We start from the raw sequence: 17,667 nt of genomic DNA on the forward strand, positions 1-17,667 counted from the left end.
AAATATATATAGATATTGATAACACAAAGAATGTGAAATTCTAAGGACTTGCAAAATATATTTTTACTGTAAATATGGAGAGTAGTTTTTGCATGTCTTATTCATAAACTATGGATGTAAGAAGAGGCAAAAGTCACAAGTACTGGAAAAACTTTAATTTGTGTTGACTTCTGCTTTCCCATGTATTCAGCCCCTGGATCATGGCTCACAGGAATTTGCTTTTAGGATAAACAACCCAGTTTTGCCATTAAAGAGACTCTTTAGTATTAAATTTCAGTGATGCTGCCTTAGAACAGAATAGCCAGTTGCTGAATGCTCAGATGCTTATTCTGAGCCAGGTACTCAGGATTTTGGTCTTAATGTGTTTCTGAATTAATAAATAATAAATTCTGTCAGCTCTGACCTGTATCTGTACTTTCAACATGCTCTACCTAGCACAGCAATGCCTCTGACTTGACTGACATGCTAGCTAGCCACTGTTCCCAGTGTCTAGACAAAAGTGCCTAGACTATCCCCAATTCTTTATTATTACATATACAAATTTAGACTACTCTGTTCTCTGCTTAATTCTGGGTAATTCAAATGATGCATTTTTTACATTGTGCATGTCAGGTGCGACATGCTATATAAAATGCACGAGGGAATTTAAGAGTAGGGCTTTTATTTTGTTTTATTTTTCTTTTTGAGCAGTGTTCATAAGGAAGTAGTTGGAGGTAGCAGGATTAGATGCTAAGGAGTAAAGACTATATCAGTTCCCAGTTAGCTCTGCTTTAAATTTCCCAGTTTAATGCTGAATTTCCTCTGCTGTGTATTGGCAGCGCTTTTTTACTGAGGCATGAGTTTGTTCCAGCTGTCATTTCTGAAGCCTTCCCCATCCCACACACCCCCAGCACTCTCTGACAGCTAAAAAAAAGTAGCTGTTCAGTCATACCAGGGGCATTGGATGACAAGTGGCAGGTACAGAATAGCTAGATTTTCTTCTTTTTTTTCCCTGTAATCCCTCCTCCTCTGATTTAGCTGTTTCTTTTTTCTCATGACTGCTTCTCAGTAACTTCTCTCACACTAGCAGAAATAGAGCAGGGAGCTGGAGGGTGGTCTTTCCCCTTTGGTGCTCAGAGCACCCTGTGCCCAGAGGTGTACCTGCACTGCCATGGCTGTCTGCAGGCCTGGGGCTCTCCTGTGCTTGTGCTCTCATCCACAGCTGTGCAGCCCTGGTACAGCTCCCCTTTCCAGACCCGGGCTAGGATGCAGTTCTGGGGGGGCTGCTGTGCCCATCCTGACCTTGGCACAGGTCTCAGCAGCACTTCTTGCTTGTGTTCCCCAAGTGCCTCTTCACACTGCGTTTAATCTCTTGAGGCTTACACTTCTGGAGGTAGAGACCTTCTGGAAATAGAACTGCCTCTGTCTTGTGGCTGATTCCCTTCTTCCATGGAACAGAGCTTAAGCGTCTTCTTTCCAGCTCCTCAGCCTTGCTGTGGGGCCTTTGGTTTGCCATTCACCTCACTGGGAATAGCTGGTTCACGCTGTGCAAACATGTGCTTGATGTGCCACAGTCTGAAAAACAAGTGTTAGCATTCTGCACAACCCTTGTGTTTTTAAAAAAGCCTGTCAAAATGCCAGTGTGATGCTTTGTCTCTCAATGTTTGGCGTTCAGTGTTTTCCAGGATCTGGGTGAATGTTCCTTCTTGCTTTCCAGTGCATCCTCCCAGAGGCTCTAATTCTCAACAAAGTTTTTCCCCTCGAGTATGTTACATTGTCTCTCGCCAATCTTCTTTGGCCAGAGCTTATCTGGCACGTAGAGAAGCACTAAAAACTTGCAGTTTTCCTTCTTTCTCAGTGTTTTTCATGAGCCTTTTTCTCAACTTTGAATATTTTAATATAAATTTTCTCTTTGTGCTTGTTTTACTTCCCACTGCTGGCAATTTCTACTTCTCCTCACACAGGCCTCCTTTGGACAAGCTGGAGATAACTGGTTTTGTTAGTTCAAGAGGAACACCTTAGACTGGAAGGTTATTAAAGGCATTTTTCTCTGACAGATGCTGATCATGGAACAGCCTCTTTCAAAGTAGTTCTGGCCATCATAAAGTGGGGGTTTTTTTTCCATTTTAGCAAGTAAACTTTGGTACTGGTATTTGGCACAGAGATTATTAACTGCTGTAGGAATTTACTATAATTATAATGGCTATGTGTGAGACGTGGGGTGAGCTGACATCCTATGAAATTGCTTGTCAGTCCTTCTAGAGCTTGTACTTATCTTGGTACCAGAAGTATTGATTAAACCTGTCTGATCGTGAACACATAGATATATTGAAACTGATCAGAAACTTCTAAATAGATTTCATTTCCATTACCAAATGTTCTTGTAGGAATAATCTGCCAGTTTTGAACTTGTCTTGGTTCAAAGCAAAGCTAAAAGCTGAGCCTGCAGAGGTCCTCCCTAGCACTAGTCATCCTTATGGATCCCTTTCAGCTCTGCCCCTGGTATAGATGCTGAATTCTGTGTTGCAACTGGTGTTACTTGAAAGCTCAGCATTTACAAATGCATATTATTTAGTAGCAATACATATATCTTTTCTTGCCTTCCCCCCCTATTTTTCCCCTCTTTCCACAAAAAGAAGCTGAGGTACAGCTTTCTGTGTAAAGCTGTGCTATGCAGTAATGGCAGAGCTGAGAGAGACAGCTGTGCTTCACAGAAAATTATCCATCTCTAACACTTCTTTATGCAACTTTTATTCCCTTATGGAAAGGTAGTGGTCCAAGATAAACAGCAGAGCAAATATTAGGTAGTTAAATTATATCTCTTCCGGCATCTGCTAGGTATTGAAACCAGTGCTGTCAATATTTAGTTGTAGATTTTAGATGTTTGGTTGTCTGATTAATCTGTTTGTATCCTAGAGCAGGAGGTATTTTGTGTGGGAGCACACCTACACTGGTTACTAAATGCACTAAATGTGCCAATTCCTATTTGATCTCCAGCATCGTTAAAATTCATGGTGTGCCATCTGTTCTTTTCATCACTTGTCATATAAGTGGTCACATGAATGCGTATTCAAACCATGTCAAAAAATATTCCAAGGAAATGTTAGACAAGGAAATATGGGGAAAAAAGTATTACTTCGTGTACCTAGGCCTTTTTTGCAAGTGTATTTTCTGGATGGCATTTAAACCACAGTTTTGAAGTTAATGGAGTGTTGCATAATCCCATGGTGCAGTCCTTGTAGAAAATAATGCACATACTTGGTATGAAAGATGCAGAGAAATTTGTGCTGACACTATTAGAGCATCAGTGTACTCACTAGCTCTTAGAAACAGTATTTTTACTTTTTTATGACAGTTTGCTCTTCTAGATGATGCCCTAGGCCAGGCTGATGGGAATTGTGATGTAGTCCCACTGAGTTATAGTAGGACTTTTTCTGGGAATGTTCTAAATAGTTGATACATGCAGAAGAAAAGCTTGTTTTACAAGTACCTTAACTTTGAGGGAGAGGTAAGATATAAAGAGTTTAGAATCACTGAAATGTTAAGGTTGGAAAAAAACCTCTAAAAATGAAGTCCAACAGTTAAACTAACACTGCCATGTTCACCACTAAACCATGGCCCTGAGTGCCACATCCCCAAGTTTTTTAACACTTCCAGAGATGGTGGTTTCGCCACTTCTCTGGGCAGCCTGATGACTCTTTTGGGAAGATTTTTTTTCCTAATATCCAGTCTAAAACTCCCCTTGTGCAACTTGAGGCCATTTCCTTCTCACAGTGCTTCTTCTTGTTCTGTGAGAAGCAGCTGACCCCCACCTGGCTACAAGCTCCTTTCAGGCAGTTGTAGAAAGTGATATGATTCCCCTTGAGCCTCCCTTTCTTCAGGCTAAATACCCCCAGCTCCCTCCCCTGCTCCTCACAGCACTTGTGCTCCAGTCACTCCACCAACTCTCTTGGCTTTCTCTGGACTTGTTCCAGCACCAGGTATGGATTTTTATAATGGTAGATCCTACCAAGTTCAGTGGTGCTCAAATTATCTTGCCAAAAATCAATCCATCTACCCATAGGTCACACTAATGTTTTGTATGAGTCTTTAAAATGGCAAATACTAAAATCTTATGCCGGGCTGCCTTTAAGGTCATTTGGAATCAGTATTTTTTAAGTTGAACAGCGGTTATTTGCAAGAGACTTAATACAGGTGTCAAGAAGAGCAGTGTCTGACAATTATTTAAGGTTTCACACAATTTTTTTTTGTGAGATGATGTGATTTTTGAACACTGTTCTTGGCAAAACATTGCTCTTGAACATGAAACATTTGATAACAGCATTTTTCTATTTCCCTCACCCAACTTTCCCCTGCAAAAAAGGTACAGTATGTGTAGCATACAGGTTCTTCCTGCTACCTTTTACCCTCTGTGTTAATCCTGAAACATGCCTGTGGAAAGAGGTAAGCAGGGAAACAAAGATTTCTGTGAGGCACGAAGGGAATGAACTCACTGAGGTACTAAATGCTGAGTATGTATTGTTAAAGTTGACATGCATAAGAAATTGCTTGGAGCCTTCTGAGGAAAATTTGTTTTAATTATGTTTTCTAAAGTGAATCTAATACAGTAATGCCTGTTTAGCTTTTAAATCTGGAGTAATCAGGGTTTTTTTCCAACTTTCATTTCTAGTGATATTTTTGTTCAAATGAATTGGTGTCTTTCATCCCCTAGGCTTTATTTATAACTGCCTCTTTATCCTTGCTTGCAAATGCTTTCAAGCTGTTTTTGGAGGGCTTCTTAGAATTCTTACAGTCTGCCTTTAGGCTGCTCCCAGATTGGTGTGTTCTGGACTCCAGCACCCCTATGGTGGAACTGCTGGGTACAAAGATGAGTAGTAAGATGAAAAAATCCTGGCATCTAATTTCTTGGTTTGTTGTTTTTGTTTTTTTAGTTAGAGATAGATGCTGAACCAAGGATATGGTTTTGATTTGAATAATAGTAATGAATCTTCTGGGGTTTTTTTCTTTATAAAGGGTTGTTGAAAGGGCATTCAGAACTCCGAAATTAGATCTTGTTCTAGGCTGGTAGGGGCCAATCAAAAGTCTGTTGCAAATAATGGGAATATTTCCTCAGTTATATTTCATTCAGGTCCCTAATAATCCTCTCTCCAGTCCTGCATTATGGATGTGTAATTTGTAAAGAAGTTTTTACCAGTATCTCATACCATACCTTTAGAAACCTGGGATCTGCAAGTCATCTTATAAGTCTTATTAAAACACATTGCTAAAATGAAATCTTCTTGTGGCTCTTTCCTCAACTTGAATTGGGAACTTGTATTGTGGCTTAAATGCTTTCTGCCTTTGGGGTTTTTTTTAATGCAAAATGATGTAGAATGGCATTTAGGTGAAATCTTGGAACAGTCTGATTTTAAAGGGAATACAGCAATATTTTAGTTTCAATATAATAAGGTGAGCGATCTCCTACTAAGTAAAATGGTTAATTAATATCTTCTTCCTTATTTTAGCAACTGAAGGTTCTGAAACACAAGATAAGAAAGTCACTTCAGGACAAAGCAACGCTGGAACTAAGCCAGGTACACCATTCCACATGCTCCATGTTTTAAGGCTGTTTGCCTCAATGGTGCATGGAAAACAGCTGTTGTCACAGAAACTAGTTCTGAAGTTTGTTGCTTTTGTACCTCACTTACTGTTTCAGACAAAACTGGTATCAGTGACTGTTCATGTTTAGATAGGTTGGAATATGTGATTGTTTGCAAAGAAGCAAAACTGGAAAAATCTAGTTATATTTTAGAATAGCTTAGGAATGAGGGCTGGGAAGTGAGAAAAGACAACAGAAGCCACCGTATTTGCATCTGTGCTTGGACGAGAATTATGTGCTGTAGGCAAAGATTTGCAGCTTTGTATACATGTGCCTCTGTTCAGGCATTTCCTCACTTACCACAAAGCATGCCACATTCTGTAACATGCTCTATGCAGTGGGCAGATGTTTCTCATTACTTCACCATACCTCACGGGTACATTGTGTGGAATTAATTCACTGTTTGCTTACACAGTTGAAAATATATGTGCTTAAAACCTTACTGTAGTCCTTGGTGTCATGGGTCTGTTCCACTTGCATGCTCAGACCAAGATCCAGAAGAGGACTCAGATGTCTAAATTCTGCTTATGTTGCAATTCAGGTACCCAAGGTTAAAGAATGCAATTAGTAATGCTTTTGCTTAGATGCCTGGGAAAGGAGAGGTGCTTGTGGTGCTGAGGACCAGGCTCACTGTAACATCCCCCTTTCAGCTCCTTGACATCCTGGCAGCTCAGTGACTGTTTTGTACTGACAGATTTTTCTCTATCACCAAAAGGGGTGCCTTGGCCTGTGTCCCCAGAGGGAAGGAATCCCAGCATTGTCTGTGTTCAGATCACACCTGGCATGCCCTGCCAGGCATGCTGGATCCTGCACAGAGTGCAGGAATCATGGCTGCTCTCAATCAGATATACAGTGTTGGAAAAGGAGGAGAAAACAAAGATAATATTACCTTTTTCCACAGCTCTTTGTGATGGACAGTGTTCAGTACTTGCCTTATTCTACAATAGTTTAATCCAGTTTTCATTTCTCAGGAGGGTGTCCTACCTGTTCCTATGTTCCCTTCATCTATGGTGGTGTGTAGAAGGAATCCAAAATTCTTGGGGCTGGAGCAAGGGAAGGCAGAATGGAGCTTATAATATGAGCCACAAAAACTGGTCATATTTACAACTATATATTACCAGACTGCAACTTCCAAAGCAGCATGTGGGTCTTCCTGGAGTGTTGTCTCTTGGGTTTTGCATATGCCAAGTTGGCAATTATTTCTCTAAAAAATGAGAAATTCTTGCAGGATTTGTTGCAGCTGACATTTTTCCCATTTCCTTTCACAGTAAGTTAAAGCTTATGGTCTGATGAGGAATATGAGCAAAAGAGAGTAGAAAATATTTTGTTTGTTTGTCCTGGTATTCTTACTGAATAAGAAGAAATGCCAATCCCCCAGGTATTTGCCTGGTGGGTTTTTAATGAATAGACATGTGAGAAATAAAATGGGGAGCAGTCCCAGTGAACTCTCTTCTTTTGCCACAGTTTGAAACTATTGATGCTCTGCACTGGCGGTGCCAGCAGAACATCTGGATTCAGAATGCAAATGTTGGAGGTTGGGGTTGTAGCCAAACCGTGAAGGATAATTTTGAAGACTTAGAGAAGACATTTTAATTGTCAGTGTGAGTCTTGCACTGATAATATGTGCTCCAGCTTCTAGCAGAGCAAATGCAATGATGGTCTGCTACAAAGGTGTTACCCTCATCTTTGTACTAATATTGATTTAGCTCTTTGTGATCCCAAAGGTATGCAGAATTGCTTGTTACTGAAGACACACGCTCTGCATAGCCTGCAACTTAATGCGAATTCTTTAGGATTGTTCTGACATCCTGGGGTGTTGGGAGAGAGGGGCTGCTCTTGTGTGAACAATATCAGGTGTGTGATATGAAAAAAATAATTGGATATCTTCAAACAGAGTGGCAGAGGGCAACTTTAAAAATTTATTTTATACCTTCATTGCTTATAATTAGGAATTCTTAAGGGAGACCTTTTCAGTTTGCCTCTCCATGTAACCCTCCTGCCTCTTTGAAGAATTGTTGCTTCCCTCCGACAGGGAAATCTCTCTTCTCAAGAAAAGGAAAAAAAAACCCCAAGTGGAAGGATATTCTGAAATAAGCAGGTTTCTACATTTTTCCCCAGTGCCTCATCATTTTCTGTCAACTCAATGTTACATTGACTTTGCTGACAGCCCTTGAAGGGAATCCTTGTTTTCCAGGGAAAATGTGCATTATTCCACAAGCACTAATTACTTATGCCACAGAAATTCATGTTTTGTGAACCTGGTGTGCCAGTCACCAGAGAGAAGGAATATCATTACCCTTTTGACCTGTGTCTGCATGCTGAAGGGACTGCGTGTGAGTCAGCGCGCTGCTGAACATCAGCCAAATGCAGATGTACACCCTGCAGTGGGCAAATCTCTGCCAAGCCATGGCTGAGCACAGTGTCATTAATGGCAGCACTCTGGGCTAGCCAGCCAACATTGAAGTTTTGACCTGCAGCTGGGTGACAGATTACCTTTGCCTTTGCTGGTGACTTTTTCACTTGTTGTGCCCTTCATGGGGGCTGTCGTGTTTGAAGGTTCTCCCTGCCAACTGTGCAATGGGTTTGCTCCTTGCAGCTCTTACTTTGTATTGCTATTAGCACTCTTAATTGGGGCTCTAGTCTGACAGTAGTTGAGATAATAGTTTTTCACTGATTAGAGTTCAAGAGTAATTAAATTGTGGTAGCTGTTGGTGAACAGGTTCACCCAAGAAATCCTGTCATTCTCATGCAGAAACCTCTGTTGGAGGATGAAATGCACATAATTTTTTTTAAATCTAATTCAAATATCTATTCAAAATTAGTTTAGCACAGCCTCACTTCAGGGACTTACTTTGTAAATATCTTTAACCTCAGTTTTACGACCCATTGTATTGTTTGCTAATAACTTTTTTCATAGGTATGCAGCCTGTACACAAGTAGGCTGACTCTACACGTTTTTACAAGTTGATTAAATGTGTATTCACACCGAATAGTGAAAAGGCTCTGTTGTCTTGTGTTCTTTCATGATGACAGTATTCGAAAAGCTCTTTATCTTAAAATACTTTAAAACTGAGTTCCTTTCAATACCAAAATAAATCAGACCATTTATTTATATCCAGAAATTTTTTTTTATTTTTCTGTGGGTTTTTTGTTTATTGTGTTCTTATGCAAAGCAGACTTTTTCAGTGCTACTGAAAAAAACCCCATAAAATTAAGAGCTTTCCAGGTTTAACAGGACAGGCTGAGTAGGAAATTGGTTTTGGCAGCATGCTGAGATGAATTGCTAACTTGGATTTTGTTCCCTTTGTCTGGAACAGCTCCATTGCTGAGACTGGAAGTTGGATGCTAGCTGTTCAGCACTTTGTTGTCTTCCAGAACCATCATTGAGCAAGTGATGTTTTCCAACCAAACCTGAATTTTTAAAGTCAGACCTGGGCTCTGACACAGATTCTTCATGCTATCCTCAGTCTTACTGCTGTGATCCAGGCAGCCAGTTGCAGATAGTTGTGAAGTACTCATGTAGATAAATTTCAATCTACGATAGTTAAAGCTCTCATCTTACTTGACTCGTGTTATGCCAGTCCATGCATGTGATGCCTCACTGCCTTTAGTATATTTGCCAGAGTTTTTAACACATGTGCACATAAACATCTTTTGAGATCAATATCATGTTTTTTCCAGAGGCTCAGCCAGAACTGCTTTAGAACTACTAAGCCAAATCAGTGTTTTGGTTCAGCCTGTTTTGCTTGGATGTTGAGGTTCTTGTGTCATGATATAGGGCTTATTAGCTGTTCTGAGGCAATATCAAGGGGAAGACAAAGCTTGATTATAATAACCTCTCCTGTGGATGCATTTTGGAGAGACATTATGGAATAATAAACAGCATTTTTTCAAAATGCTCTCTAGAATTCAAGTTGTTTTAGGTTTGGAAACAATATAAAGTTTCTTCCTTGGTTTTCACAAGCAGTAGTCTTGCTGGGTATTTGCAGTCACATCTTAGTCTATTCTTTAGAAGTATTTTATTTATTAAAAAATGGGAATGCATTCTAATTACCAGTTTTCTGGGTTTTTTAAAATAAGATGTATTTCTCAAAACATTATCTATTTTGACAGAATAATTAGGGCTGTTTAACAGCCATTGTCCTTTAAGTTTGGGTTTGGTGGTATTTGATTTTATGCTGTGTGCCTAATACTCCTCTTTCTCCATTTGTAGATCATCCAACAGTACTAAAGGTTGATGACAGGCAACGGCTTGCCAGAGAACGGAGAGAAGAGAGAGAAAAACAGCTAGGTAAGGCCCCCTCTGGTGTTTGTTTGTTTGTTTATTTTTACTGGACTGTCATCTGCATGCAGCATTATTGCCAGCTTACTTTTAGGGGCAGTCAGCAAAATGATAGTGCTAGATTTGCAATAGTGTCATCCCAGATATGCTACCATATCTTTGAAGTAAATCTTTCAGTTCATCAGTACTGTATCTCTCACCTGTTCTATAAATGTGAATGAAAAGTCGGTGTTAAATCTGAAATCATGCAAGGGAACTTAGCTGTTGTAAATGGAGTTTTGAGGTTTTGGGATATTTTATCAATTAAGATTAAAATACTGAATACCATAAAATAGAATCGAAGAACATCTTGCCAATGTATGCTTTGAATTTTTTAATGTATATTTGGGGTACCTTTTTCAGGTCAAACCTTTTGTAGGTATCAAATAGGTGTGCTCAATATCTTATGTCAGCCATGCCTGCATAAGTATAACACAGTTTGAGTGAATAGTGAAGGCTGTCTAACAAGTGACTACTGATTGGCAGTGTACTGAGTATGGTGGTGAGAGAATTAAGAATTATGTGAAGCCAAACTGGTGGCTTTCTGAACAACGTTTAAATGTTTGGCTGCCACAAAGTTCTGTGGTAATTGGGAAGTTGGGAAATACAATTATTTCCTCTTTTTTATTTGTTTACTCTGATTTATTTCAATGCTGAATTGTTCTAAGGGCTTGAGAAACAGAAGTTCTTTATTTCCCATTTCCAACTTCTGAAAGTTTATTGAACTGTATTGTAACTCCAGCCAGAATTATGCTGCTTCTTCTAACCTGAAGAGCCATCATTAAGTGTCACCTAGGTCTTGATAGCATTTATATCCTCCCTTGTTTACAGCACCTTATAACATTGCAGTGGCCATGCATGAATCACTAGGATTGTTTTGGAGAGGAAAAGGAAAGCTTTAGTTTTGGCTTGCTCAAGGGGTAACATGACAGGATGTTTGATAATCCCTGAAAAGCTGCTCCTGGAGTTGAGGTTGATGGTATGTGTGGGCTTAGTTTCTTCAGGTTTCAGAGCAAATGGATGTTACTGGCCCATTTTACTTAATTATTCACATATAATGGTTCCATGTCTTGAATTTCTTTTTTTCTCTGGTTTTATCATTGTATAATAACAATGCTTTAGTCAAATGGAAGAGAACGATACTTTCCTTGAATTCAACTCAACTCTGATTTTTCTAGCTATTGATAAATGAGTATTTATTACCAGAAGGACATGACTTCTGTTGATAAATGTGCTATTTTGTGTGATGTGTTTTAAAAGCAACATCAAAGCAACATCAGGACTTTTTGTAAGTTGATGTGGAATCCTTCATTTCCACATGGGAGAGTTTTGCATGTCCCTGTGATGTATGAGTGTATTGTGTGTTGTTGCTTGGAGGATTATTTTGAACTAACAAGAAAATTGAAAGTTGCATTGTACTTTCATCTGTATATTTTTCTGCTATGATTTAGTATGATGTAGGAGCTGTCTCTTGAGGTTTGTGTTCCAGTACAGCAGAGCAATGATTTTTACAACAGCGTGTAACTTTTTCCTTTTTTTTTTTTTAGTGCATTTAGTGCAGATCCTAGATAATCAGTCACTCATGTCATGTGAACCACAGCAAAGAAATTCCTAAGCTGTCTCTCTTAAACATTAGGTTGTATAATATTGTTACATAAATGTGTCTTGCTGAAAATTAGAGTTGGATTTTGTTAATACTGGGACATCAGCCATGCAACAGTAAAGCAACTGAAGGAAGGAATTTTAATTTTTTTCAATAGAATTATGTTGGATTTAAACTTAATTCCTTTCCTTTTGGTTCAGGGGATCTTTCAGGTTTAGCAAAGACTTCTTGTTATACAGAAGTTGAGAATTTCAGTCCTACATCAAATAAAATTATTCTTTGTTCTAAAAAAAGGAAAGGACAGGGTTCAATTCTCTAGGTGTAGAGCTGATAGTAATTTTGTTTTGCACTTTCAGCAACTTAACTCCTGGAGGTCAGGAAAATTAAGTTGTTGACCCTTCTGTTAAGAACTTGTGGAGTACCACTTTAATAAGGATTATATTTATTTATTGGGCAATATTCAGTTATTAAAGAAGAGTTGATTTAAGACCATTTTTCTTTCCCCTTTTTTTACTCTCAAGTTCTAATTTTTTTCAAGTTCCACTGTGCTATAATAGATTTGGCTTTCCTGTGGTGGATTGGCATGTGCTCTGAACTCCTCAGGATTTCTTTGCACCTGGAAATAGTATTTTAGCAGCCTTAGACTACTTAGCACACTTGGGTTTCTAAATCTCATTTTTAATGAGTGCTTAGAGAGTAGGAAATGCTATCATTTTTGTCTGAATATATATATATATATATATATATATATATATATATATGCGTTGGGACTGTCGGTATCTGCTGATTCTTGAGGATCATGTTGAGCCACCTAATGGAAAAAATTAAAGAAGCTTCTACAAAAAATGCCCCTTTCACCTTTAGTATATTCATGTTTTCTTTTGGACTTTTCTTTAGGTAACCTAGAAGATACACAGGGACACAATCAGCAAATCACACCATCAAAAAGTGATTGTTTTAGTTTCTTCACTGTAGGAAAGGCATTGCTTTTGAAATGCCATCCCAACACTTCTAAAATATTAATTCTTTGACTTTTTTTTTTGTAGTTCCTTTTGCGTGACTAAAGTTGTAACAATTTCATGGAGGGTTTTCTGCTTCAATCTTTTTAATCTCCTAACCATTTGGTAATGTGTGTTTTGCTGATATCACATTCAGGCCTTAAAGGATTATTAGGGTGATCTTGATTTTCTAAGTAATGCTTCCAGAGTTGTCACTTGCTCTTTAGTAACCATGATTTCATTTTTGTGCTTTTTCCAGTAGTGCTCTTTCCCATAGCACCTGTGCATAAAAGTTAACATCTGTCCTTTAAAATAAAGATATCAGATCTCTCTATGCGAGACTAAACTAACCCTCTTGAATTGCGCGAAGTGGAAATCCCAGGAGAGGCAGTGGTAGGTCAAATGGCTCTGTTCCTGGAGGCTGGAGCAAAGGGAGCTATCACACCCTGGCTCCAGCTTGGCACTTACACGTGTCAGGCTGAGCAGCTGTGTTCTGGACCTGAATGTTGAGACAAACATGTTGGAACTGACTTTTTATGAATGCAGCTATGGTAGATGGCTTGCTTAAACTGGAAAACATTACTGAAAATTGCTGCTTTTTCATCATATGGATTTTACCCTTATCTGCTGTAATGATTGTGTCTGTACTGCCAAATTAACAGTGTTGAAGAGCATTTCCTGATGCTAAAACTTAATTGTTCTTACTATAAAGCTGTTATGATGGATCCCTCAGGGTGTTGGCTCCAGCCAACAACCTGTCTGCTTGCTGATTCCCAGACAAGGTTTGGGAATCAGCTGGGAAGGTCCATGGGCTTTTCTGCATCTGCAGATTAAGTGCTGTCACCATTTTGGAGGGTAGAAGTTTAGTAACAGAGGAGAAAGTTAGTCTTGCCAGTTAGTCTCTGTTTCATCCCTAACTGGAAAGCACAGACCCGGTCCTCCTTAACTGGAAAGAAAAATCAAAATGTGTTTTTCAATGGGGAAAATAACTGGGGTGTTAAAATGGATTTCATTCTGGTAATTCTTAGGTGGTGGCCTGGCAAAGAGGAAGAATTTTCTTGTTATTACTTAACAGTATCTTGGTCCCTGATTCTTTAGAAAACTGAGTCTCACTTTTTTGAGTCTCACTTCTGTGCATGTTTTTTCTACGGTAATCCTGCTTGAAGTCTGATCTTTTTTTAATCAGAATTATGATCCTGACAAGGACACGTGGTTAATTTAGTTTCTGGTGTTGGGAACAAAAGATGGTAATACTGCTTTTTGACTTAGCACACTTCCTTAAATAAAGAGTGATTAATCTTAGTTCTTAGAATATGTCTGAGTTTCAGTTGGCTAAATTCATTAAATTCTTAATACTTACAATGCATAAGCACTAAAGTAGTATTTTAAACATCACAGTAAGTGATCACTGGGATAATAATAACATTAATGAAAATTACAATTTTTTTTCTGTGAGTAAATTCCTTCTGGCCTGTTTTCTTCCCTAGCACTTGGGGGCAGAACTTTATCCAACAGAAAGAAGCCTCACAGAAACTGGGAATCATTTACCCTAGCATATGAATAATTTTGGGATCTCCTTGGAGAATTTGAATGTTAAAAGGGTTTATAAGACAAGAAAACAATTTTTAAGGAAAACTAGTTTAAAAACTTATGTGATAAATGTCCCTTGGAGCGTGGTTACTGGGGAAAGGTTGGCTTAGAGAATCTCACATTACTTCACCTTTAATTACAGCTCTGAAGTTCACCTTCTAATTTGTTCAGTCAGCCACTTCTGTGTAATGTCCCCATTTTTAGGTATGGTTAAAGCATCACTGATCCATTTTACTACTAATGCAGCAAGGGGGCAATCACAGCCTCAGTGCAGAGCTGGCAGTGAGCAAAGGTGAAAGAGCAGTGAGAGGAGAAAGCTCTTGCTGAGGTCGGTGCTGTAAAGTTGGAAAAGATAAAGGCTGGAAAGCTTGACAAAGACTGTAGGATTTTGGCTCAGGTGAGCTGTCCATCTGAGGTGGATTCAAAAGGCAGACTGAGAAAGCATGGTTGATAGACTGATCTGCCCTTGTATAGGTGGTAAACCAAAAGAAAAAGGACTGAAGGGACGAGACAGAAAAAGAGAATCTGGGGGCACATTCTTTGCTTCACAGAGATAAACAGAAAATAAGGGCTTTGATACCTAGTGCATGCTCCTCCTTCCCTCACTGCCTAAAACCCCTGCAAAGAATCATTCTAGTATGTGTGCCTGGGGAAAGAAACTACAAAATTATTTCCAAGAAAGAAATATACAAGGTTTGTAGCCAACATCTTCCACATTACATTAGTTAATTCCAGAGTAAAATTTATTGGTTTCAAGTCTTATGTGTCTCTTAATATTGGAGTGTCTCTTTCTTGATTGACCTTGTTTTCTCTTGATGTTATTCACTTCAGAAGTGTCAGAAACACAGCCTTAATTATGTTGCTTTGTAATCTAATCCAGCATTCTAGTTTGCAAACAAGCAGAAGGTATTCAACAGCATGTCTAGGGCTCAATTTCTAAATCCTGTTTTTATGCTCTAATTTTGTGTTCTTGCATCACATGACTGTGTTCAAATATATTGATTGTATTAAGGAATGGAATAAAAAATGGATCAGGCTGTGACTTTTATTTGTACTTTCCAGCTTTAATGTAATTGTTCCAATGGAATTTAAGCTTTCATCATGCAGGTGCTACTGGAATGGTGACCAGACTTTCCTCGAATGAATCTTGCACATTGTCATACAATATGAGGTATTACAAGGGAGAGAAAGATCATGAACCTTAATGATGCTCAGGCCTGAGAAAATGCTTTTTTGTTGGACTATACCCCCAGTGGAGTTCTGTGTTGGCTTAGCACTAGGCAGAGCTCTTGGCACAGTTTCTGGAGACCCCATCATAGAAGCTGGTATTCTTCCCTGCCACATCCTCAAATTGGCTGCTCTTTCAGGTTGATGAGACCTTTTAGAGATATCTTCAGTTTCCTGTAGGCTCATCTGCTGATTATTTCTATCAGCAAGGCATTTGATGCTGTGCTTCTAGAAGCACACCTTTGTATCCAGAATAGAGCTTAATATATTTTTTTAAATATTTTTTTATGTTAGAGCAGAGGTCTAAAGAGTAAACTTTTTACTCTGCAAGACAATTTTTTCCTATCTGTTTGGGGTGGCAGGAAAATGTTTCTGAAAATTCATAAATGGGGACATAAGAATGAAAGAAAAATATTCTAGACTTCTTATTTTTCCTGAAGATATCCTTATATATCTAAGGACACTAACTTATGTCCCTGTATATTCCTACCTTATAGGTGACCAAAACTGAGCCCTTAAGTTCATAGAAGAATGTCAGTAGTGCATGCAGGAAGAAGTGTAAACAAAGCAGATGTTCTCCTTTGATTCTCTAATAAGATAAAATGCAGGAATTGAAAATTGAAAAAAAAAATAGAAGTAGTTAAGATTATATCTCTATCTGTGAAAAAAGTTAAATTAATGAAAATAGATATTACACTTGTTTCAGCAAACAGATGTATCATAAATCATACTTTCGTGTACTTGTTAAATACTTGGTCCAAGCATAAAATTAGTAACTTCCTCATGTTAGCAGGTGGGCACATATTTTCTTCTGTCTTTTGCCTGTAGTCTAAAGGTGGAAAGATGTAGCTTTTTATTTGTTTTGAATCAGATCTATTATTTTTGTTAAAAGTTATTCCAGCTGAACACATCCTGGATTCTGAACACAGCCTGGATTAATCCATCACTAATGCTTGTTTCTGTTATTGAGCTGTCTTGCTGTATCACAGAAGTGTGATTTTTATCACCCCTTCTCAGAGAAGCAGAAAGATGAAGATAAATGTTCTGTCCAGAGGTCCAGCATTCTGGTTGTTGTACCAGATCTAAGAACGTACCTAAATTTCTTTTTAGCCTCTCTCTTCTTGAATTTAGTCTTAAAAGTTCAAATGTCCTATTTTCATTGCTTTTTCTAAACAACATGACAGACTGAATCCTATGGAAATCACCATGAACAGTGTCTCAAGAAAGTTTAGCCATTTACATTAATAAAAGCAAGAACAAATAATCTCCATGTCTTTTATAGGCAAATTAATATTCCAATGACATCAGTTAAGAAAGCTGTTGAGGTTTTGTTGGTTTTTTTTTTTCTTTTTGTAATTTATTAATTTTCAGTAGACCACCAAAGAGCTTTTTTGTGCTGGGTTCCCATTGTAAGCATATTCCAGGCACAAAAGAGCCAGCTCATCACAGGATCTGTGGAAGTCTTGTGGCTCACGGCAGCAGCTCATCTTGAGATGATCAATAGAGTCTGGACATAAGTGACATATTCATTAAAAGCTGACATGCTACAGCAAGCTGGATTTTCATGAGATATATGCAATTATGCTTTTTAGATGCTCTTAGCTCCTTCAAAGATAATGGATTTTTCAAGTCTTCTGCAAAAGGGTTTGATTGAGTTCCAGTTTTGAACAAACTACAACAAACTACATTGTTTGGGTTACTTAGTGTGTTCAGGGTCTAGGTAACAGGATGTTAAATGGGTTTGGGGTTTTTCGTGGTAGGTTGGTTTGCTTTTGTTGGATTTTGGTTTTTTAAATTAATTTTTGTACCACTGTAGTGAAAGGATTCTTTAAGTCTCTAGAGCATTTCCTGTGTGATGGTAGCACTGACTTAGACTGCAAACATACAATGTTGCATAAGGGAACAATCTAGTTCCACTCTGGGTCCCAAAGCTTTCAAGACACCAGTGCGGAGAGATCCAGAGTATCATCAGTGGTTTCATGTGGACTTCAGTCTGAGCCTGCATCTACAAAATTAATGAAAATTCTGACCCTGATAGGGAAACAAATTGGTCCTGTGTAGGGCTTCTTGATTTATCTTGATTAGCTCTTCTGAAACATATTGTTTGAAGCTGTATAAGTGGAATTAGGTGACAGATTAATGTTTACCTTTAGACTTCTTCGGTGGGTAACTTCTTCTGTTGGTCCAGGTGCTAGAATTGTTATTCCATCCACTTCTATCATAAGAGATCTGTATTGATCAACAAAGGTGAAAGTTCTGATAGTTTCACCTCTCTTTTTACTGTTTTTTTTTCAGTAAAATATTACAGAGA

At 38.5% G+C, this 17,667-nt stretch overlaps 1 protein-coding gene across 5 annotated transcripts in view; it reads left to right on the forward strand.

Moving 5' to 3' along the window:
• Nucleotides 1-17,667, forward strand: part of MAP7 (microtubule associated protein 7) — a 108,371-nt gene that overhangs the window by 56,618 nt on the left and 34,086 nt on the right. For all 5 annotated transcript variants that reach the window (XM_077175488.1, XM_077175487.1, XM_077175485.1 and 2 more), the window contains exons 2-3: nucleotides 5,484-5,552; nucleotides 9,831-9,908. In XM_077175488.1, coding sequence (XP_077031603.1) covers nucleotides 5,484-5,552; nucleotides 9,831-9,908 — 147 coding nt within the window. The remainder of the gene's footprint in view (nucleotides 1-5,483; nucleotides 5,553-9,830; nucleotides 9,909-17,667) is intronic.

The sequence above is a fragment of the Agelaius phoeniceus genome, chromosome 3 (genome assembly GCF_051311805.1).
Source record: "Agelaius phoeniceus isolate bAgePho1 chromosome 3, bAgePho1.hap1, whole genome shotgun sequence".
Taxonomy (NCBI): Eukaryota; Metazoa; Chordata; class Aves; order Passeriformes; family Icteridae; genus Agelaius; species Agelaius phoeniceus.